The 24,474-nt window shown below is 42.0% G+C and overlaps 1 protein-coding gene across 1 annotated transcript; it reads right to left on the bottom strand.

Annotated features, from left to right (window-relative positions):
• Window positions 1–44: 44 nt before the first annotated feature.
• DAPL1 (death associated protein like 1) lies at window positions 45–20,835 on the bottom strand. Its single transcript, XM_080799584.1, has 4 exons — window positions 20,588–20,835; window positions 11,350–11,437; window positions 8,518–8,578; window positions 45–322 (listed from the first exon to the last, which is right to left on the bottom strand). The coding sequence occupies exons 1-4, from the start codon at window positions 20,817–20,819 to the stop codon at window positions 206–208; spliced, it is 498 nt and encodes a 165-aa protein (XP_080655710.1). The 5' UTR covers window positions 20,820–20,835; the 3' UTR covers window positions 45–205.
• Window positions 20,836–24,474: the final 3,639 nt, after the last annotated feature.

Genomic DNA, 24,474 nt, shown 5'->3' on the forward strand with positions numbered 1-24,474 from the left:
GTCCTGACCTGGACCAAAATGAGGCCCAAGAAGGCACTGGATTTATAAATTTGGATGCTTTATTATCTAAAGTCAAAAGAGAAGATACAAAAGCTGTTTTATTTACCAAGCAAGTGCACTAGGCCTATGGAAAATTTTGGTCCTTTTCGCTAAGCTGTCAGATGTTCACGGCAGTTGGCCCGACGCCTGTGTTTTACGTTCCAGCTTAACATTTTCGAGGCTGCTGAATAATGTAGATCCTTTTCAGCGGAGTGACCTTCTCCAGGGCAGGTCTGGGTTTTTGATGTGCCATGTGCATTACTGCTGGAAATTTATGGCTGAGCTAAAGGCGAGAAGGAAAGAAAAAATAAGCGCATTGGATCTCTTTGGTCATGAAGTGTTACAGTAGCAGAGGGCCACATGGTTGGTCAGGGCAACTTCATGGTCCTGGTTACTTCTTTCATATGTCTTTTTCCCATACCACCTCCTGCTCTGGGCTCACACATGTATGCATTCATCCAGTTTCTCTCATTAGCTTGTTCTTGATTTTGAAAACTATCAACTATATTATATACAAAATGATGTACAGGATACACATATGCATTTATATGTATGTTTTGAAGTGACACTTTTAAAGGTAGGAATGCTTAATTATATCTCATCAGTCCTCCAAGATTAATAAGTATTTTGGTGCATATATAGATCAGTATATATAGATTAATATATATATAGAATATATATATTCTAAGGAGGCTGTAGGGGACACCAGAGAAGGTCCCACTGGGGAAGAACACTTCCATTGTCAAAAGATCAGAAATAAGGAACCTCTGAAAGAAGCTGGGGAGAGTTAGGGCCAGTTAGTATGTTGAAGCTTGAAATGGCTGTTTCTGTAGGTAAAAAATGGTCCAATATTGGCAATTTCCTATGGTTCAGTCTCCACAGCCTCATAAAAAGAAAGCTGAGGAGTGATTAGTAGCTCCAGGTAACAAAAGTTCTTATTAGTCATCCCACGGAAGATATCTGTGAGGAAAAGGGCTCCAGTGAACAAGTGAAAACGGCTCAAGTGAACAGTCTGAGACTTTTGACAGTAAGAGGAATTTCATATGGAACCGAGTGACCTTATGGAATTCACACTAAGGACAGCTTCAGATGGAAAAGGTGCCCAGTGCTGTAAACAATTCGCATGCAGTTCTCCTAGGAGAAGAATTTGGACCCAGTGACCTTTGGGGTCCATTCCAGTTCTTGGTTTCTAAGCCAAACAATACAACAGAAAGATACCTAAGGACACCTACCTAAGCCAGCAAGGAAGGGATGCCTCAGCTCATGAGGAAATTAACATCACTGCAGAACTTACATGCCCTTGCCCTCACACTCAACTTAAATAAAGGGGGAGATAAACTACACATGACCCCAAGCATCACATTGTTTATGGTTTGTTTGGCCTCTTCTAAGCCAGGGAAAACACACATGTCTTATATCTCTTCTCAAATGTCCCTGAACTCTAGGCACACAGCGTTCCCTTTCATGTGCTACTTGACTCCAGAAAGTCCTTTCTTCTTGGTCTTAAACAATTAAACACCCCGGAGGAGTACACACTGAAGTATTAACAGTGCTTATCTCTGAGGAATTATGGGCAATTCCCCATCTTCTTCTTTACTTTGCCTGTGAGTATTTTTCTACAATTTTTCTTTCACCATGAGCAGGCAGAAGTAATATCATAATGAAACCCAAGGATGGTCTCTGCGGGCGTTCTAGCAGGAAGGAAGAAACATAATCGAGGTATTAGTCATAAATGTTGCTTTATAATCTAAAAAAGAGTGAGTGACTTTTTTTTTTTTTTTTTTGCCAGATCAATTACCATTGGGCCACAAGATATTTTAGAGTGTGGTAAGGGCAGAGTGTTTTGTTTTTGCTTTAACATTAGAACAAAAAGGCAACTTAAGAGGCCACTGACTTCAGTAATTTTCTTCCAGACTGGGTGTCTTCAGTGTCAACTAGAACAGATGGATTGTTTCAGGTTGGCTCTAAACCACATACAAGAGATTACAGGTGGGAGGAACGCCTGCCAGGTTACCTGAAGTCAAGCACAAGATGAAGGGGGTGGGAAAGGAAACAACAAGTAATTCTGACATAAAAGAAATGTGGGCAAGTAGCCAAGGTGAGACATAGCAAGATGACAAGTCGACGCTGAGGAGACAAAGCCACAGAGTCGCAGTGACAGTGACCACGGCGGGGGAGGGGAGGCATCAACTCATGACCTGACCGTCTCTAGGCTTATCTCCACACTTTAGAGGCTGTAATTTTTTTTTTTTAATCTCTTAAAAATTTGTGGTAAAATCTGCAGGACAAAATTTACCATTTCACCCACTTTCAAGCGTACAGTTTGGCGGCATTAAATGCATTGACACTGTTGTGCAACCATCTCTGCCATTCATCTCCAGAACTTTTACATTACATCAAACTGAAGCTCTGTATCCTTTAAACAACAACTCCTCGCTCCCTCCTCCCACCTTCCAGCCTCTGGCAACCACATTCTACCTTCTGTCTTATGACTGCTGACTACTCTGGGTATCACATATAAGTGGACTCATGCGGGATTTGTCCTTTTGCGTCTGACTTCTTTCGTTTCAAGGCTTACCCAGTTGTGACATGTGTCAGAATTCCCTTCCTTTTTAAGGCTGAACAGTATCCCACTGACTGTGTGTATACCGCATTTTGTTTATCCATTCATATGGATGTGCGATGATGATATGACGATGGACATTTTGGTTGCTTCTACCTTTTGACTATTGTGAATAATGTTGCTATAAACACTGCTGTATAAACATCTGCTCAAATCCCTGCTTTCCATTCTTTCGGGTATATACCCAGAAGTGGAATTGCTGGATGACAGATTTTTATGTTTAATTTTTTGAGGAACTGCCATATTGTGGCTTTTTTTTGTAGTGGCTGTAAGATTTTCCATTCCCACCAGTAATGCACAAGGGTTAGGGGCTACATTTTTACTAAGGCATTTAACAGAGGTCCTCAAAGTTCTGCTCAACTGCTTTTCAGGAGGGCAATGCTGCAGATCAGAATTAATGGGAGGCTGTCCCTGGGGCCTGTTGGCCATCTGTGAACTGATCTGGGAAAGTTTAAGGGGGGAAAAAAATCAACAGGATTGAGAAAGAAATGGAAATAATTCTGGCAAAGATAACAGCTTTAGGGAAACTGCCCATAATTATTAAATTACAAATGTACAGGTCTTAAGGAGCCTGGAGCAGGGCTGTCCAGCAACTCTTGAATATCCAACAAGAGAATCAAGTTCTCTTTCTCATATGCTCCAGTCTCTCAATGGAGAACACCTGAATGTAGAAGGACTTGAGGGTTGCAGGTGGAGAGTCTCCAAAGAGTCTTCTATCAGAATTGAAACTGTTAGTAAAATGGTTTACCTCGAAATAGACTAAATCTTTGCTGTAGATTTTGTATCAATGGCAATAGGACGATTGTATTTTCTAGCGGGAACCAGAAATAAGTAGGAATAGCTTTCCAGAGTATCACCTCCAGCCAGGCTTCAGTCTGGCATCTGAACCTTGGGGAAGCTTTGGATTTTTCATCATTAGTCTTTATAGAATGACAGTGTTTGTAAAAAAGAAAGGTGTTTCTTGTCGGATTCATTAGGATAGAGAATCTCAGGTAACCCCGTAAGGGAAAGAATTCAAAGCCAGTGTGTGTGCAAGGATTTCGGTCTTGCTGAGACTCCATCACATAAGGGGCAACATACTGAACTTGAAAAGCAGATCAGTAGAAACTCCCACATGCAGAATCTACCTTCATCTTGGGTAGCTGTGACCTCAGAATCTATAGTTTTCATTTCCGAGAAAAAAGCAAAAGAAGCATAATAAGAGTCTTTATGATTGGAGCTGTGAAAGAAATTCTAGATGCAAGAAAATGAGTGGCAGGTTTTGTTTTAGAGCCCGAAGTCAGGTAGTATTCACAGACCGGCAGTTCTTCTATTCATCTTTCCAGGGTGTTAACTTCCAGGCTGAATGTTAGCACTTAGATTTCCATACCCCGTTAAGCAAAATGCTTAAAACTAAACATTCAGCTTGAGTCAATGAAATTCAAGGATACTCCTACAGTGATGTTCATCTACAGAACAAGAGACACCTTTTTAGATTTGCAGATGCCTTTGAGAGTTTCTGCTCCCTAAGGATCCCATTTCACATACATCTCACTAACTCTGGCAGTGGTGACACATTTGGCAACTTGAAAAGAGGCCCCAACTTTAACTAGGCTTCAACAGTCCACCCCACGCCATACCCTAACCCAATCCTGTTACTAATGCTTCAACTGGATACTTTCATGTTCAGAGTAGCTTCACAATGATTGCCAGATTTTATTTCCATAACTGTCTACAGAATTATATTTGGCAGTATCATTGTCTTTCACTCCCTGCCTTTAAAAAAAAAAAAAAAAGATTAAATGAATGACCATAAATCTCAGAGGAGCTACGTGTCTTCTAAAAAGTCAAACAGCCTTGAAGGAGTTGGTGGAACTTGGTCTGAGACCGGTTCTTCCAGATTTTCGGCTGAGAGAATTTGGGGGTTACCTAAGGCCTTTTCTGCAGGAATACCAGGTTATATGGCCTGTCACCAGGCAACATGAGTTTTCTCTTAAGTAGGGCTGGAAGAGGCAGGAAGGGCTATCTGGAGAGGGAAGGGGGCAAGGAGAAAGGTAGTGGGAGAGAGAGCGAGCTCTGGGTGAGAAGAGTTGGGGGAAATGGAGGGGAAAATTTCAGGCTGCTTCCCACTTAGATTCATACAATTACAGGCTTTGGGGGATTGTTTTTCAGTCGCCCACATCTCAACCCCTAGGTTGGTTTTAAAGCACGGTATCCAGGGATGAGTGACACATGGATAGAAATGTCTTGCCATGTTTAAGTGGTTGATGAGATCTTATGAATAAGACTGTCCTCTTACTGCCTTAGACTCTTTCTTTTTTTTTTAGAGAGAGAGAGAGACAGAATGCACATGTGCGTGAAGGACAGGGCAGAGGGAGAGGGAGACAGACGCTCCCAAGTGGGGTCCATGCTCAGTGTGGAGGTGATGTGAGTCTCGATCTCACAACCCTGAGATCATAACCTGAGCTGAAATCAAGAGTCGGACTCTTAACCCACTGAGCCACCCAGGCGCCCCACTGCCTTAGACTCTTATATTCTTGCATTGGTATGAGAATTAACATGGGTTCTTGGGACCAGACATAACTCTAGCTGAGGGCATGAATGTTTCTAAATGCAGAGGATATGACCCTCATTTCTGCTACTGTATTTCTTCTGGCCAATTATATATTGTTAGGTCTTCATGACAAATATATTGTGGGGGAATGGTAATGCTGGTGAAAATCCATCAGTGGATATCTATACTTACATTTCTCTATCTTTTATATATTGTAATTTTTTTGTATGAGGCAGTATATAGTTTATGCATTTTTTCATTTTAAAATTAATGTATAATTTATTTACAGTAAAACATACCCCTTTAGTGTACAGTTCTATGAATTTTCACAAGTACATACAGTCTGTGACCAAAATTAAGAGGCAGAACCCTCAACCCTCAAATTTCCTCCTGTCTCTTTTTGGTCAAACCTTCTTCTCACCCCTAGCTCCTGACAACCACAGATCTCAACAGATCTATTTTTAAAACGTCTTTCCATCCCAAGTTGACCTTTACTATAAAATCTTAAGAAGCTCCTAGGTGGCCCAGTGGGTTAAGCCTTGGATTCTTGATTTTGGGGTCGAGAGACAGAGCCCTAGCATAGTGTGGAATCTGCTTAAGATTCTCTCTCTTTCCTTCTGTACCTCCCTCCTTACCTCCCACCCTTTGTGTTCTCTCCCTCTCTCTTAAAAAAAAAATCTTATTATGCTTCAGGTTGAACTATGGACTCAGGAAGGATTTTTTAGTGGTAAGAAAACACATGGATCCCACCAATTGCCATACTCAAGATAGTCCTATATGGTGATCTTGGGACTTGATTTTGTTGCTGGCCTTTTATCCTTTGCCTGGGATTCTAAGTGAGGTCCTGTAGGTCCTGTAGCATGCTTGCCTGAGAATAGAAGCTAACATTTATAAGGGCTAACTGCACTTGGCTCTGCTAAGTACTTTGTATATATTACATAAGGTCGTTTTATTCTCACAACATTTCTGTGAAGTGGATACTATTAACCACATTCCCATTTACAGATGAGGAACCAGAGGCATAGGAAAGGGAGGAAATCTGAGTGACAGAGCCATCAGGAGACACATCTGATGTCTGATGTCAGCCCTGTTCAAACCAGTAAACTCCGTACTCTTAGCCACAACCCTACGGCAGTAAACATTGAACTAAGAGTTAAAATTGTTTTTTGTTTTTGTTTTTTTAAATAGGTACAGTTGCTGTTGAAAATATTTGTAACAACACACCATCTCAATGTTTTCCTGTGGTTTACAAATACAACCTGTTGTTATTGTTGTTGATTTTTCTTTTAATCTGTGAAATAAGGAAGTGATATTTTTAACTGAAAGGGAAAGAACTCCTCTATGCCAAGACATAAGCATGTATGTCTATCAAAAACACTATAGACGGTGGCACCGTAACTCATGTATAGCATAGGGGTGCCAGGGTGGCTCAGCTGTTAAGCATCTGCCTTTGGCTCAGGTCATGATCCCATTGTCCCGGGATCGAGCCCTGCATCAGGCTCCCTGCTCGGTGAGAGGCCTGCTTCTCCCTCTCCCGCTCTCTCTGCTTGTTTTCCCTCTCTCACTGTGTCTCTCACTGTCAAATAAATAAATAAAATCTTAAAAAAAAATGTATAGCATAATTAACTTCTACTGACCTTTAAACATTTTATTTTGGGTTAACATATATTCTAGAGGACTGTGTCTAATCCCTCCAGTTCCACTTACGAGTGCACCCAGTCTGTGGCCCCCGAGGAAGAGGCGTTTGGTGGGCAGGTGCAAGAGGATGTGGGATGCAGAAGCGGCAGCCTGTGTTGCTCTGGCACATTCATCCCAGCCCCTCTTCTAAAGCCAGGGAGGCAGAGAGCTGTTTATGACATCACCTCAAATCTATTTGTGGGAGAACCAAGCCCCTCACATTAGAAGGCTTTGTAGCTTTGGCCTATAATCAAGATCTCGCCTTGTACTGGGACACCTGGCTGGCTCAGCCAGTAAAGCATGCCACTCTTAATTTCGAGGTTGTGAGTTTCAGCTGATGTTGGGCATGGAGATGACTTAAAAAAAAATCTGCTTAGTACCATCTGCCTTGTTACATCCCATGGACTTCAGACACATCTGTTTATTTTGCTGTCACAGAACCAGTACTACTAACCAGAGTGCAAACAGGTTACAGTGTGCCAGGCACTATTTTAAAAGCATCACATGTACAAACTCATTCATTCCACACAACAACCCTGTGAAGGATATACTCTTCCTTATCACCTTTTTTTTTTTTTTTTTTTTGTAGACTCCATGCCCAGCATGGAGCCCAACACAGGGCTTGGACTTGTGACCCTGAGATCAAGACCCTGAGATCAACACCTGAGCGGAGATCAAGAGTCAGACACTCAACCGACTGAGCCACCCAGGTGCCCTTCCTTATCTCCATGTTACAAATAATTTATCTAAGGCACAGTATGAGTAATTTCCTCAAGGTCATACCAATAAAGTGGAGAAGCCGCTAGAGTGGAGGCCCCTAGAGGACTAGCTGCTCAGTTTCTGCTCCCATCTTTTCCAGAGCCCTGATTTTGGCAGTGACAGTCTTCCTTCTATAAATTATGCACAGTCCTGTCCCTTCCATTAACAGGAGAGCAGCAGAAAGAGTGGTTATTCCTTGCTTTCAATGCAAATTATCTGCCCCTGAGGGGTAGAATAAGGACCTTCGCTTAGTTTACCTCCAAAATTCAAAAACAAACTAGTAAATCCAAAACCAAACCACTGTTAATCTGGTAAGAGGTTTCCGAGTTTCTGGAGCTACTTAGAAGAAATACAAGATACAGAAATAAATTTAGCAACGGCCAACCACCCGCACGAACAGATTTTCCTGGATAAACCTAGCCAGTGCTGAGCGTTCTCCAGCCCTAACCTGTGCAACTGTCCGCCACCCACTTTCACCTCAAATCAAATACTGCCTTGTGGGTAGGAAGTGGTGGGTAGCAAGGTCCCGCACTGCTGAAGTCCCAATCCGCAGGCTGCCTTTTTATACAACATGCCGATGGTTCTGAGAAATATTTGGGATGGCACAGTACAACTCTGCGACTTCGGTGTCATGATTCTTGCCTTGTTTTTGTCTTATTTTTGACATGATTTATTAAATAGACACTAGGAACTTGGAGAAACAGCTCTTCTCACCAAAACCTCTTTGTGTTCCTTGGACTGAGAGTGGGGTCCTCCACAAGAACGGCAAATCTCTGAGTTGGATAAAAGCCCAGCGCTCAGCTTTGTTCACTCATTCGACCTGACTGGTGGATAAATCCTGACCCGGAGCCTCCGGTGAGGGGCCTCACCCACACCCCCGCCTCACCTTCTCCAGCGTGTCATTCAGAGCATCCATGGCCTGGAGTTTGGCAACACTTGCAATGGCACTGTAAAGATGAAACAAAATTTCACATAAGACCCGAAAACTTTCCTACTAAGGAGGCTAAATGATTGATACAGCGACTGTCTACTTGGCCTTTAAGCTTTTACTCTGCTTGGCAGTATCCAGAAGAAAAAAAAAAATCTGCTTTTGTGTGTCCATGTGCTGTAAAAATCTTTGTAGGCCAAGTTATTATCACTGGTGTATTTTTATTTCATCTTTCCATGGGCGTATATAGCTTGGTGACTCCTCACAACTAGCCAAACCAGCCGCCCCCAGGAATAACCACTCCCCTTAGAGCCCCGCAGATTAGTTTTGACTGTTTCTGTACTTCATAAAAGGAATCACACAGCATGGACTCTTTTGCGTCTGGCTTCTTTTTCTCAGGCCAATTTATTTTGTAGGAGAGCGTCAATCAGGGCTGAGCCTGCTTGTACAGCTTCTTGATGGAAACTTTGCATTTGGCACTTTTTTTTTTTTCTGGATGGTTGGCATTGGTGAGGGGAAGTTATTAGGAAATGGACATAGATTGATGATACTTAGAAATTTATCTTCTCTGATACATTTTGCAAAACTCATCCTCCAAGAAGATGTAAGGAAGGATGTTCGTCCATGAAAATGAGGACCTCATATTTCCTGAACGCACTCCCGAAGCACAGGAATGTCAACAGCTGAGGGGATTGAGGGTGGAGAGAATGAAGCTCCAGCTTCGGGGCCTCGCCCTGCACCGGCTCCTTCCCCCTCACTGTCAGGCCAGTGCCCAGCCCTTTCATTTCCGTGATGTTTCATTACTTCTCCTGAAAGTGACCCCCAAATCCTACACACATCAGGCTCCCATACCTATCACTGATGCTAGTGAATAGGGCAATAGAGAGGTGGAGCTATTTCCTGCTGTTTATGTTCTGCAGCGGTCCCATTCTCATTTTTAAAAAAGGTTTTATTGATTTATTTGGGAGAGAGAGAGAGAGCGAGCGAGCATGAGAGGGAAGAGGTCAGAGGGAGAAGCATTCTCCCTGCTGAGCAGGGAGCCCGATGCAGGACTCCATCCTGGGACTCCAGGATCATGACCGGGGCTGAAGGCAGTCGCTTAACCAACCGAGCCACCCAGGTGCCACCCCTCCCCCCATTCTCATTTTTGAATGACTATAAGACAACAACTGAATTTTTAAAGAGGGTTCCAATCTCCACTTTGTTACTCTCTGGTCAGCTCTTCCCACAGCGTTCCGCTGACGTCAGAATTCATAGTTGAGTCACCATTTCCTGAGGTGCAGAGGAACGAATGCCTCGTCTACTGGCTGCCAACTGGATGTCATTTCCAAGCCATGACTTTTTAGTTCCCGAGCCCCTGGCCCAGGCATGGTGACCAGAGTCACCATAAACAGGGCGTATGCTTGATCAGGTTTTAATAACAGAATCAAACCAGCCTGCAGTTCAACAACAGTCTGGTGTCGTTTCAAGTGCTTTCTCTGTTCTAAGAACTGTCCTAGAGGCTGGGTCAGCCGCTGAGGATTTACAGCCTTGGCTTTCATTGTGTGGCAATTATTTTCTGATATCAGAAGAAACAAAAAACTTAACTGGTAATGGGGCCAATGCACATTTCATTTTAAAAGTGGAACAAATCCTCAGAAAATTCTCTTCCCAGAAACTTTAGAAGAAAACTTTAAAAATGATTTCAAAATAATTTTATATGAAAGAGCCAGAGAAATTCCACAGTCTATTTCCCGCTGCATTCCCTTTCTGAGACTACTATTACACTTCCCTACGCATCCCTGAACGTCCTCTAATTGACTCCGTTTGAATTACTCTTCAACTCGTCTGTGGAAACCATGTTGAAATTGTCTCTGAAGTGTCCCCATCACCTCCTTGGAGTTTTGCACGTTTCTTTCTTATTCAACACAGTCATTTTCCTTAACCACAGTCCCGTGCTTGGCCCATTTGTGCACCTCCGCAGCCCACAGCTCTCTGCTGAGCTGTGCCTTTTGTCAAGGTCACAGCAGAAGGAGCAGGGAGAGACCAGCTTCAGTATCTCTATGCCTTCTGGCTATGCCGAATATAGCGGCCATTATTTTCTAAATAATTAAGTGATGGATTTAAAACAACCCCCCCCCAAAACCATTTATTTTTATTTTTATTTTTTTATTTTTTTATTTTTTTATTTTTTTAAAGATTCCATTTATTTATTTGACAGAGAGAGATCACAAGTAGGCAGAGAGGCAGGCAGAGAGAAGTGGAGGGAGAAGCAGGCTCCCTGCTGAGCAGAGAGCCCGATGCGGGACTCGATCCCAGGACCCTGAGATCATGACCTGAGCCGAAGGCAGCGGCTTAACCCACTGAGCCACCCAGGCGCCCCAAAACCATTTATTTTTAATTCAGAAGATTTGCTACAGCAGAAAGCATATTATGAAAACAGGGCCAGCCTAGGGACATTATTTTAAAGGCTAATTTGAAAATAGGATCAAGGAACATGAGTCAGGTTTGGATGCACTCAGGATTGTGCTTTGTAAGTACAAGGGACCTGGGCGGGCTGCAGAGAGGAGGAAGATGTGGGTAATGAGTGGGCCCAGAGAGAGTTTTCTAGAAAGTAGCAACCTTTCACCTGAATGTGCCTTTCATCTTTAGCCCCTGTCCCCACTCCTCAGCTGGCTGGCTCTAACCCTGTTCAGTAAGGGCCTAGGGAGCCTTGGTTTATCGTAAAATTCAGGGAGGCCTCTGACTTCTGGAAGCAGTCACTCAAAACTCCTTGAGGTGATGAAGGAGAAGAAATTAAGTAATCCCTACCTTGTTTTCTCTAATCCTGTTTTCTTGGTATGTCTCTCCAGGACACCAATTTCTTGTTTTTTGGAAATTCGCATTCCTCCAGCCTTTACTATAAACAAACAAGCATCAAACAAACAAACAAAAAAACAAAACAAATAAACAAACAAGCATCAACACAGGAGTTGTGATTAGTATAAAAACAGTAGGCTTGCTTTTCTTATTCAAGGAATGAATTTAGATTTGAAAAGAATTTTAGAACTTACTTTTTGAAGATCTAAACTTTTATCTAAAACAACACAATAAAATGTTACCTTGAACTGAATAGAAGAAAAAATATTGTGTTAGGCAGACAAGGTGGGGAAGCGGAGAAGGGCTGAGGTCTGCTTGTTTATGTTCAGAGAGCAGGAACTGAGGCTAAGAAAAGTAGCAGAGGTTTACACCTTTGGTTTGGGGAGGAGAACAGCAACAGACTCCCTTAGGCATTTCACTGAAAAACATTTTTTTCTTGTTATCAAACCAATTATGCTTTTTATGATAGCCACAGACAATTACAATGTGACCCTCTTGTTTTCCCACAAGATTAAAGTTTGTGCAAGGCTTGCACTTTTTTTTTTCTTTTCAACTAAAGCATTCAAAAGCACAGATTCTGAGAGATGAGCCAAAAGTCAGGGCATGTGATGGTAACAGCCATTTAATTCAAGAGAGATGCCTCTGATCCCACTGGAACCCCACCTTCCATCCCAGACCCCAAACCTCCGGACATTGGCTAAGCTCAGATGTTCTAATGAGTAATTAAACTATATTAAAAATCCTGCCATTCAGGAGATCAATTAGTGTTAATTAGGCTACAGATGACCTAACAGCAATTCAAGTGTTTAACAATGTCAGATGAAATCAACTTTTGAAAAGGAACAACCCATTTCAGACTGCAAGTCAAAGCAAATACTTCTTTCTGTTCCCAGGAAATTTGCACATCTAAAATCTGACAAGCTCAAATGAGAAAAAGCTAAATGGACATTGATTTGTTTGAACCTGTTAATTCTTTTTATGGAAATGTCAAATTGGCAAATTCCAAAGCTCGGTCCAATAAAATGTAAAGTAAGGAAAACCTATTCTATTTCTCAATGCACTTAGAAATTTGACTTTATCACTGTTCTTTAAAAATTATTACATATATTACTGATTTTGTGAAATATGCATAAGGCCCATAATTCAAAAAGTGTGAAAGAGTCTGCAGTCTCTCTCCCACCATTATTTCCAGCCCCTACTTCATCTCCTAGATACTGCTAATGTTAGACATGTCCTATGTGTTCATCCCCAGATACTGCACATATTACTCTTGTTTAAATGGCAGCATAAGATACACCTTGTTCTACATCTTGTTTATTTATATTTTTCATTCAATCATACATTTTGGAGTAAATTCCCTATTTATCTATATACAGAGAAATGTGTCGTTCTTTTTAACATCTGCTTTAAATTTTCATTATGTGAACGTCCTGTATTTACTTAACCAACTCCCAAATGTTAGACGTTTCAGATGTTTCTAATTCATTGATGTCACAAACAATGCTGCAACAAATATCCTTTTATACGCATAATTTTGCACAAGTGCAAGTATACCCGTGGGATAAATTCCTACAAGTGATCTGGTTAGTTCTGAAGGGTATGTGCATTTAAAATTTTGTTACAACTTGCCAAATTGCCTTTCCCAGAGGCTGTACCAGTTGCAGCTTCAGGAACGAAGATGACAGTGATTTTTTCCTCCTACTTTAACAACAATGGGAGCTGGAAAATATTTGGTTTTGTCGACCAGGAAGTTAAAAAAGAAAGATAACGTGTTTTAATTTGCATTTGTTCTATTTTACTAAAGGTTGAGCTTATTTCTGTGTTTTAGAAGCCATTTCTATTTTCTCTTTATGAGCTGTTCAATTTTTTTGTCTATTTTTTTAATGGTCTTGCTTTAAATTTAAAGATTTTTTTAAAGGGAAAATTCATGTGTTTATATTTCTGGTGACTCTCTATTTAAGAACATGGTATGCATTTCCATTGTTCACATCTTCTTTGGGGTCCCTCAGTAACTGGTTCACATAAATCTTACACCTTTATTGTCAAGTTTATTCCTTTAAGCGTTTTACCTTGGTTGTTGCTATTGTAAATGGGATCAATTCTTCAATTATAACTCTGACAGATTGTTGTTCTTATATCACTGACTTTATACCCAGAACTTATTCTTACTGTTTATAATGTGGTTTTTTTTGTTGATTCCCTTGGGTTTTTCAGGTAAAAAACATTATATAACCTGTAAAGAATTATAGTACTACTTCCTGTGGAATAATGTTAAATAGTCATGATGGTTGACATCTTCATTATAATAATTTTTAAGGGATTGCTTTTAATTTTTTTCATTACATATGATGTGTACTTAGGTGGATACACACACATATACACAAAAATATATATGTATATGTAATATATATATATTTCAAATTAGGGAAATGTTCTTCTATTACTATTTTGTTGGGCTTGAAAATTACAAATGCCTTTTTAGCATTGATGGATATGATCCATGATTTTTATCCTTCATGCGGTTACTTATATTAATAGATATTAATCTATAAAGATTGATTAATGGTGGTCTTACTATCAAACCATTCTTGCATTCATGGAATAAACTCCACTTGGTCATTTTGAATCACCAAGTTGTTTTTTCATTGACTTTAAAAGCTTGTCATGAGAATTTTGCAGTATTAGAGTCAGTCTAGGAAAAGAATGCTATTTTTACACATGGTCTGCTTTAAATGCATGCAAACCCAGAGAGAGACACATATTATATGAGAAAAAGGCATGCAGAGTAATCAGCAACAGAAATCAAATGATGAGAAAATCTTCTGAACAGCCACGGAATGTAGATGTGAAATAAACCAAGGGATGGCTTTCCCAGGAAGACAGAGGAGGGAGTGCCTCTGTGTGAAGGGGCTGGTGTTCACAGCACCTCTGACTCTTGTGCTGAGAGGAGCCAAACAGGAGGTCTAGAGGTTGGGCCTTCAGTACCCCTCCCAACTGTGTTTTTCTTTCTCCCTGTGACAAGTGCTTTTGAACTATGGAGTGCTGTAATTATTTTCTTATTAACATTCCTTGTGTTTTCCCTGATGCTGTTGTTTCTATGTATTTATTCTACCTAGACTGATTATTATCACCAACTATAGAAGCAAACTTGTTAATAATTAAAATAAGCAATAGTCAAAAATGAGATGCCCTTTGGAATGTTGAGTTCTGTGCTACTGATTTGCAAAAACCTTGACAACCTAGACAAGTCAGGAGAGCGGCCAGTGTGAGGAAGGGAGCCACATCAAAGGAGGAACTGGGGAGTATGGAAACGTCACTTCTGAAGAGGATAGACTGAAGAGAATGTTGGTGGCATCTCCAAAGATCTGAGGGACTATCATGTGGAGGAGGAATGGTTTTCTGGTGAGGAATTTTTTTTTTTTTTAAAGTAGATTCCAGGTGTGGGGCCTAACATAGGATTCAAACTCACCACCCTGAGATCAAGACCCTGAGATTAAGACCTGAACTGCGATCAAGAGTCAAATGCAGGGGCACCTGGGTGGCTCAGTGGGTTGAAGCCTCTGCCTTTGGCTCAGGTCATGATCCCAGGGTCCTGGGATCGAGCCCTACATCGGGCTCTCTGTTCAGCAGTGAGCCTGCTCCCCCGCATCTCTCTCTCTCTCTCTGCCTGCCTCTCTGCCTACTTGTGATCTCTGTCTGTCAAATAAATAAATAAAATATTAAAAAAAAAAAAGAGTCAAATGCTTAACCAACTGAGCCACCCAGGCACCCATGCTGGTGAGGAAATTTTATGTGGGGTCAGATAATTCTACCCCTACTGAGCTCTGGGACCTTGAGCAAGACACTTACATCCCTCTAAGACTCAGTTTCTGCATCCTTCAATAAGAATAATTGTTCAGGTTACTCTAGACAATAGAGGTGACATGAGCACCTGGTTTATGGTAATTGTTATTACTTGTATTTACTTGATGTTGTTCCAGAGGAGAGACTGAAGACCAAAGGATAAATGTTCCAGAAAGGTAGAGCCTGGCTACTAGCCTGGCTAGTTTGTATTATTCAAAGGGAAGTAGGTGCCTAGTACAACAGTAAGTCCCTTGGCTCTCAGTGTGTTTAAGAAAAGAAGTGCCCCTCCCATGATTATCTTAGGAGGACCTGGGGGAATTTGACAGAAGTTGAAGTAGGTGATCTTTATCATTAAGTCTTTGCCTCCAAAATAAAATCACTTTCCTCCCTTTGGAAAGAATATAAGGCACTTAACAGAGAAGTAAATGCCAGAAGAAATTGAAGAATATATTCTTAAGAATAATAAGACAGAGAGATTTGAGGGGAAATTAAAAATCCTCCCAGAAGATTCCTACTTTCATCCAGGAGTCTTTAAATCCTCTCTGTGATGGGGCTCTATGCTCTAACTCAGTGATTTAGGAGGCATAAGTAAACCATACACACCTTGGATTTCCAGAGCACAGTTCTTGTATCAAACTTGTTCTGGCAGATAATTTGTTTGGTCAGCCACATACAGCAGAAAGACACAGAAGATAATATCCCTATACTCTACATGGACATACTAAGATATAGATTAAGGCTCCTCGCGCTACTTGGGGTGACTGAACCAGATGGAACCGGTTTGTGGGAGGGTCATCATCAAAACTCTGCTGGGAACACTAGTCACACTGGTCTCCCAGAATTGAGATAAACCACTGTAAATAAATATTTACAATCCAACACAATCAGATATTGCCCATGTTCGATAGACCAGGTAGGTCCAACTCATGAGAACTCTTCGAAGTTTCACTGTATCTAACTTAGTTTACTTAAAGTTGTAGTAATTTATACAATTCCATGTTTGGGACTATAATGCCTTTTGAACTTCTATAGAAGGACCAATCGGAATTGGGCAAGGTAAAATATGAACTGATTTTAACATTTTAACAGTTGACTACAAATACATAAGATAAGACTTTATGCAAAATGAACTAGAGATTAAAAAAATGTAAAAGAGAGAGATGCCCTTCTGGATAATTTCATTAGAAAATCCAAATTTATGTGGGGAAAATGAACCTTTGCTGAGCAAGCATTATACTCTTCTGGCTGCTTTTGTAGTCTATAACTTTGCAAAAACAGGCACTTGAGTTTAGGATGCTATATGATAATCTTCCAGTTAAGATTTTCCAGACAATAGTTTCTCTGGTAGAGGATAGTCAGGATAAAGAAAGACACATCTGCCCACAAAAGAAGCTTTTCTCTTTCACTAATCAGTGGAAAATGGACGGGAAAAGGCTGAATAACACAAAGGTTTGTGCACATGCTGCCTTGTGACTGAGCTGTTATATTTGAAGATTTTAACTAAAAGTTGAGATGTTCATAAAACATTCACTTTGCATTTAGAGTCAGTTTGTCACCCCATTTTAAGATGTCAATTGAGACCCAAAAGCAAAGTCAGGAAAGGGTGGTGAAGTAAAGACAGAGGGCTCTAGAGCAGGGGAGCATGGGGTCCCCTTTATTTTCAGATCTCAGCCCCACTGCCCGCACTAGCTGCATGGCTTCGGGCTAGTCCCTCGACCTTGCTGACATTTAGTTTGCTCCTCTGTGAAACAAGGATGACAGTGCATCACCGGTCTACAGGGCTGCGGCCGTGTCTAGGAAAGCAGCTGGTCTTTCAGTCATCCAAACCCCTGTCCCCGTGATGTCTGGGGGACTGGGTCTCATAACCTCTCCTGGAGCCTCACAGATCAACCCCCATACATTGACTTGAGCAGACAGGAGTTGAGAAAAGGAAGCCTGTGGTGTTTATTCTATTTTATTTTTAAAGATTTTTATTTATTTATTTGACAGAGATCATAAGTAGGCAGAGAGGCAGGCAGAGAGATAGAGGAGGAAGCAGGCAGAGAGGCAGGCAGAGAAATAGAGGAGAAAGCAGGCTCCCCACTTGAGCAGAGAGCCCGATGTGGGGCTCGATCCCAGGACCCTGAGATCATGACCTGAGCCGAAGGCAGAGGCTTTAACCCACTGAGCCACCCAGGAATCCCATGGCTTCCCCCTCATTTTCTGTATTAGATTCACACTTGCACATGTCTCCAAACTTCCCTCTCTCATTAGTGAGCCAGAAAACTGATTCTCTCTCAGGGTTTCAAAGTGACCCCTCTGAAGGCTCTGATTCATTTGACTTAAACCCAGTTACAACGTGCAAGAAATACAGAAAACCTTGGAACTCCTGCTCTTTCTAGTTCCTTGTGTACTTCGCTTCCTTCTATCACCTTCCGCTCACAGATTTTTGGCCATTCACGTGATGGGTTTCCTCTAAAACTGAGAGCAAGGCAAATAAAAAAAGCAGAAAATCCAAAGCTAAGCTGAATAGCCCCTAAACCACCTCAAGCTTAATGTAGTCTTGTTTCCCAGCACAAACTGATAAGCAGGGCTAACCAAACTGAGATGCATATTACATTAATATACAAAAAAGAAACGTGACTAAGCACTCCACACGGAGGTGGGAAAGAGTGACAGCTGGTTGATTTCTGAGAGGTTTCATTTTCAACTATGAGGAAGCAAGCACATTTATCTTATCCATTTCCTTCAGTTTCCTTCTGTTCTGACTGCCCCGGTCGTGCCTCGTGCAGCCGTGAACATCAGAACCCCTTGCAAGCGATCGGGAAGGATCATTCCTTCTGCCAGAGGTGTGTTTCACTAGGGCCTGCATTTTAAGGAGACTAACATTCATGTGTCAGCTGCTTTACATGGGTTTTCTCCTTTAATTATCATAACAACCTAATAGTATCGACGCTGTTTATTAGCCGCTGCTTTAAAGATGAGGATTCTGGGGCGCCTGGGTGGCTCAGTGGGTTAAAGCCTCTGCCTTCAGCTCAGGTCATGATCCCAGGGTCCTGGGATCGAGCCCCGCATCGGGCTCTCTGCTCAGCAGGGAGCCTGCCTGCCCATCTCTCTCTGCCTGCCTTTCTGCCTGCTTGTGATCTCTGTCTGTCAAATAAATAAATAAAATCTTAAAAAAAAAAAAAAAAGATGAGGATTCTGTGACCAGGGGTATGGAATGAAGGCAGAGGGTAAGCCGAGACTCTGCCCGATTCCGAAGGTGGTGTCAGACCCTTCCTGCCATATCGCACCTGCTGCCCACTTTCAGGGATCGCTATTTTGCTTGTAAAAATCAGGTGAAGATTTAGTGGCGTTTTGGCAATGAATTATTGTTCCATCAGTAACATTTTGCACCACAGCAAACTGTTCAGACTTAAAATATGTAGCAAGACAAGCTGAAGGATGAGGTTTCTTTGTTCCCTTGCTCTCAATGGGGAGGCAAAAGTCTGCCTTCATCTCCATCCTAATTACCCCAAACCTCTTATCTGTAGTGTCACAGTTCATAATAGTTAATTGTCATGCCAGGGGCATTGTGACATGCTTGATGGAGTCATAGTGTGCTATGTACACAGAGTAATTAGCAATCATTAGCGGTGGGACAGAAAGTTCCTGGTGGTTTCTTTCAAACTTTCATTTGGTTAAGTTTATCTCTGTGTTCTTTGTGCATAAATGTAATTTAGTGAATCAGGTTTTAGCTTCTCCGTTTCATGAAGGATTGGGGTGGAAGAGGTGGGAAAAGAATTTATTCTTTTTTTTCCTCTCTGTAATGAATGTTTCTTCTAGTAATTTGCATGTATAGTTCCTGACCATTAGTTAGCATCAACTTTATTTTGTTTTATTTTGTTTATTTATTTTTAGAGAGGTCGGGAGGGGCAGAGGGAGAGAGCAGCCCAAGCAGGCTCCACACCCAGTTCTAGCCTGATATGGGGCTTGATCTCACAACCCTGAGATCATGACCTGAGCCGAAATCAAGAGTGTGACGCTCAACTGACTGAGCCACCCAGGTTCCCCAGCATCATTAACTTTAAAGGATTTTTATTTTATTTATTTGACAGACACAGGTCACAAGTAGGCTGAGAGGCAGGCAGAGAGAGAGGGGGAAGCAGGCTCCCCGCTGAGCAGAGAGCCTGATGCGGGGCTCGATTCCAGAACCCTGAGATCATCACCCGAGCCGAAGGCAGAGGCTTTAACTCACTGAGCCACCCAGGCGCCCCAACTTTAAATACAGATAATGTTAACTATTGCCAAATCCAATTGCAAGTATAAAAGGAGTCTGCCACAGGAAACCGGGGCACAGTGCCTAAAACTTAAAGCTCAGAATTAGTAGTAAAATTCAGACTCCTTTCAGGTGAGCGGTCCGCCAGAAAGCTATCGAACCTCTGTGTCCGTTTTCAAAGCTTTCCGAAGGTGATTCCTGCCAGCATCCCCTGCAGCAAAGATGACTGAAATAACCTTGGCTTAGAGGTGCCAAAGCATTATGCCAATAAATAAATTTTGTCAATGGAGAAAGGCAAGAACAAAGTGGTCAAGATTTTGAGATGTCTCTTAAGGAAAAAAAGAAAGAAGACAGTTGAAAGAACATAAAACTGGCTAAAAATAGACCTGCTCACCTCAGCCAATCTATATGAACAATAAGTACAATAAAGCTAACTTCCATATTACAGAGAATCTACGTTAAGAAAAAGAAAAATAAAGAGTGAGAGAAAACGATGGCTACTTTGCCAAATACTTTGATTGCTCCCTTCCCCGGTCAGCCCCCTCCAGTGCTTGGGTCTGTATTAAAAAGTGCTCCTCAGCTTGATGACAAAGCAAACTACATTCTGGATAACACTGCCAAACCCCAAAGCCTGAGAAGAGAGAGAAAAACAAAATAAAGTTGCTGTCCTCTGTGTGGAAGTTGGTTTCCCTGGGTCCGAAGTCAGAGGATGCACAGTCATCTTGGGGCAACTGAGACTTAGAGCTGGCTCCTCTTGGGAAGAAGGTTGCCATGGCAGTAAATTGCCTTCCTGTGGATGCCTCGCTGCTTACCTACAGCCCAGGAGGGAAGGTCCGACCTTAGCTCTCCCCTTTCACAAGCTCTGAATCCCTTATCCCTTCATCTCTAATGAGGTTTTAATTCAACTGGGGCTTGCCCATTTGTGTATACACAAGCCCGGAGAGTTCTAAGATGTAAGAGGCAATGAGGTCGTGTGACGTTAATGTGACAAGGGAACATTGAGAACCTCGGCTCTGTTGGGGAGCCCCTGTTGCAGGCACTGAGGGAAAGAGGAGCAGCAAGGAGACCGGTGCGCTCTGCAGGACGGCAGAGGGCAGGTGGGTAGCCTACCTGCAGGAGGATGCCCCCCTTTCAGCGGGGAGAGCAGGACTTGCACTTCATTTGCCATAGCTTGTGCCAGTGCCAGTGCCAAGGCCAGGACGGTGCTCCGGAGGCTGGAGGCTGTGTGCCAGCTGCTGCCGCCCCAGTGCAGCCTGGCTTTATATGGGCAGGGGGCGGGGCCCCTTAAGGGCATTGCTGAGCAGCAACAGGGCTTGTCACCCAGCTTTGTGGGAACCCACATCTCCTTGGCAAGTTTTCTCTTCAAAGAAAACTTTCTTCTTGCTCCCTATATCTCAGAAAGCAAGGTAGACAGCTGAGGGAAACTCCCATTTTCTTTTGCCAGAGGAAGGGGAGAGGATGAAGTTCAGGGCAATCCTTTTTCTTTCTAACTATCCCTCCATCAAGTATATATGGTGCACCTACAACGTGACAGAAACGACAAGGAGGTCAAGATTTTTGTTTCAAGACATCTGCAGGCTTGCTGAAGAGACAACTAGAAAACAAAGACGATGTCTTTGTCCCAGCCTTTGCAACCGTAAGCATTCACGCTAAGAAAGGAAGCAGGGATGTGCGCAGAGACTTCTGTACAAGGATGGCATCATGCATTCCTCTTTCTTTTTGTTATTTTGTTATTTTTTTTAGATTGACTGGTATCAATACAACATCCCAAATTAGAGAGGGATAGTTAAGATATAGCCATGAGAATACTATGTACACATAACGTATCATACTCTCAGATAATATTTAATGATGTGAAAACTTTCATGGTCAGATAGTGAAAAATTAGGCTAGAAGCCAATGGATGCCAATTTTGCTAAAAAGAAAAAGTCAAAATTTCAGCTTTATTGTATCTCCCATGCTGATCAAAGTTGGGTGTGTGGCAGTTACTAAGACATATTTCTTTGTTCTTCAATACAATTAAAAACTTCTGCCCTTCAAAAAGAAAAAAAAACAAACCTTCTGCTCTTTAGAAAGTATTGTTAAGGAAATGAAGACCAGCCACAAGCTGAGGGGAAGATAAAAAATATGTAGAACACATTCCTATAAGTACTGGCATCTAGAATACATAAAGAAACAACTCAGTAATAAGAAAACAAATGACCCAATTTTTAAAAATGGGCAAAAGATTATAAAACAAAAACTTCACAAAGTAGATATTGACAACAAGTGCATAAAAAGATGTTCAACATCATTCATCATCAGGAAAACGCAAATCGAAACCACAATGAAATATACTACATATGTATTAGAATGGCTTAACCAAAAAAAAAAAAAAAATGGAAAACACAGCATCCTAATGAAGATGTGGGGCGACTGAAACTCTCATCTGTGGCTGGTGAGAATGCAAACTGGTAAAGCCATTTTGGAAGCTGGTATGACAGTTCCTTGTCAAATTTCTTATAACATTAATCACATGCTTACTGTATGACTAACAATCCCATTTCTAGGAATTTTCCCAAGAGAAATGAAAACACATGTACACACAAAAATCTATGTATGAATTGGGCATAGCCATACAATAGGATATTACTCAGCAAGGGGCTCCTGGGTGGCTCAGGCGGTTAAACGTCTGACTCTTGATTTCAGCTCAGGTCATGATCTCAGGGTCATGAGATCGAGCTCCATGTTGGGTTCCACACTGAGCATGGAGCTTGCTTAAGACTGTCTCTCTCCCTCTCTGCCCCTCCCTAACCCCTGTGCTCTCTCTTTAAAGAAAAAAAATTACTTAGCAATAATAAACAGATATTTACACGCAACAACACAGACGAATCTCAAAAGCATTATGCTAAATGCTAAAGAAGTACGTCTTGAAAAGCCACTTACTGTACAACTCCATTTGTATGACATTCATGAAAAGCCAAAACTACTGGACAAGAAATGAGATTTGATTGCCAGAGGAGGGGGTGGGGAGACTGGTCTAATCACAAAGGGGCAGGAGGGGATTTTGAGGCTGTTAGAAATGTTCAGGAGAATGTGGTGGCGATTACATTCATCACACATCATACACATATCATATAAAAGTGGTGAATTTTACTGTATGCAAATTATACCTCAGTAAACAACAAAAATATCTATTTGTTAAACAAATGAAAGAAAATATCCCAGAATGTTAAGAGTGGTTGTCTATAGGTGGGACAATTATGTGTTGATTTTATTATCTTATGTATTACTTTTATTTATTTATTTATTAAGCTTTCATTTTTTAATTTTATTTTATTTGTTTAAATTTTTAAAATTTTATTTATTAAGCCCAACACAGGGCTTGAATTCACGAACCTGAGATAAACCTGAGCTGAGATCAAGAGTCAGATGCTTAGCTGACTGAGCCACCCAGGCACCCTGTTTCTGTATTGTAAAAGCAATAAAACTCAATAAAAACTTTTTTGGGGGAAAGGGTGTTGAAATGTTGTGACCAAGGTAGGTGCCTGCTCTGGGAACCAAGAGAAGGGATTGTCCCTATCTAGCAAACATTTTTGAGTGCCTTCCCTGTAGAGTCCTGGACTAGGAGCCGGGGTAGACCCCAGTGACAAAACCCCACCCCGGCTTTCAAAGAATCTCCTAGTCTCATGCGGGATGTAGATGATGAGATGAGAAGAAGGTGAGAAGGATTCCTTCTGTGGCTGACAGTAGAAATGTCATTTCTATCAAGGAAATGAAGACCAGCCAGTGATGATGGAAATGTTCTGTATCTGCTGGGACCAAGAGGGGAGCCACGGCCCCATTTGATATGGGCACTTGAAATGTGGCTGATGGAACAGAAAAATCAAATTTTCAATTTGATGAAAATTAAGTAATTACATAATTTAAATTAAAATTTAAATATTCATATAAATAGCTACCTGTGGCTTGTGGCTACCGTTTTGGATAGCACGGGTCTGCAGCTTAAAACCTAGATGCATGATTGTTTGTTGCCCAGAATTCACTGATCAGCCTCGATTTCTGCAAGGTGCAGAAGGCTGGGAAGGCATCAAAGAGCAGCCACCCTTCTGAGAAGCCTTGCGGAGGGCAGCCCAACTGGATCAGAACAAAATGCGTGTCTGGGCAAGGAAGGCTGCTTCTGAGCAAACGCTTGTTTTACCATGAAGTTATGTTATATAGAATTCCTTTCACCTCATTCACGGGGAAGGCTTTCGACAGTGGATGTGTGCTTTGACCTTCTGGAGAGTGAGTTAGTTGGCAACATTTTCAAGATGGAAACCAATGTTCTCACAGCCCTAAATAAAAACCCTTAGACTCTGTGCCCTTGACATCCAAGAAGGACCACTGTGATCTGAGATAACAGGAGTGATGGTGTCCAGGAGCTGATGGTGAAGGAGGAAGAACCGAGGCAAGGGGGAAGGGTGTAAGTCGAGTCAACAGGCCTCCCCCCTCTCTCCTATCCTTCCTAACCCGATGTATTTCACATGAGCCTCCCAGACGAATATGTATGTGTTAATTTTTGTCTTGCTGACTTCTGCCCCAAATAGAAAGTAACCACAAGTTATTAACAGGACTGTAAATGGGGTTTTGTAAGGAGTGGCATAACCTACAAAGAGACGGTAGACCTGTTTTACTGTGGAAACATGAGAGGAAGAGGGGAAAAGCGAAAATGAGGCCCATGTGTTTTTCCCTCCAGGCCTCCTCCAGCATGTTCCTTCCCACCCTGCCACCATCCCTGCTTCTATGGGAACAGGAGGTCTGGAGTCCCAAATCCCACTCCCCTGGTGCAGGTGCACCACTGTGGGGCGGCACCCTGGCGGGGTGGGGTCCTCCCTTGCTGGATCTTACGGAAGTCATTAAAAGCCCACGCCTATTTTGTAGACTGTGAGGTGAGGATAGCCTGGATTTCTTTGGGGATGGACTACAGCCTCCAGCAGGATGAAAGTCTCATCCCCAAAAAGGCAACATGTTATTAC

The sequence above is a fragment of the Martes martes genome (genome assembly GCF_963455335.1).
Source record: "Martes martes genome assembly, chromosome: 3".
In the NCBI taxonomy this organism is placed as follows: Eukaryota; Metazoa; Chordata; class Mammalia; order Carnivora; family Mustelidae; genus Martes; species Martes martes.

Excerpts from the sequence above, each read along its gene's own strand:
- DAPL1 (XM_080799584.1), bottom strand. The coding sequence starts at position 20,819 with ATGTGGGTTCCCACAAAGCTGGGTGACAAGCCCTGTTGCTGCTCAGCA. Across the intron at positions 11,438-20,587 it reads AGGGGGGCATCCTCCTGCAG|TAAAGGCTGGAGGAATGCGA; the intron begins GTAGGCTACCCA and ends GTTTGTTTATAG. Across the intron at positions 323-8,517 it reads TGAATGACACGCTGGAGAAG|CTCAGCCATAAATTTCCAGC; the intron begins GTGAGGCGGGGG and ends TCTCGCCTTTAG.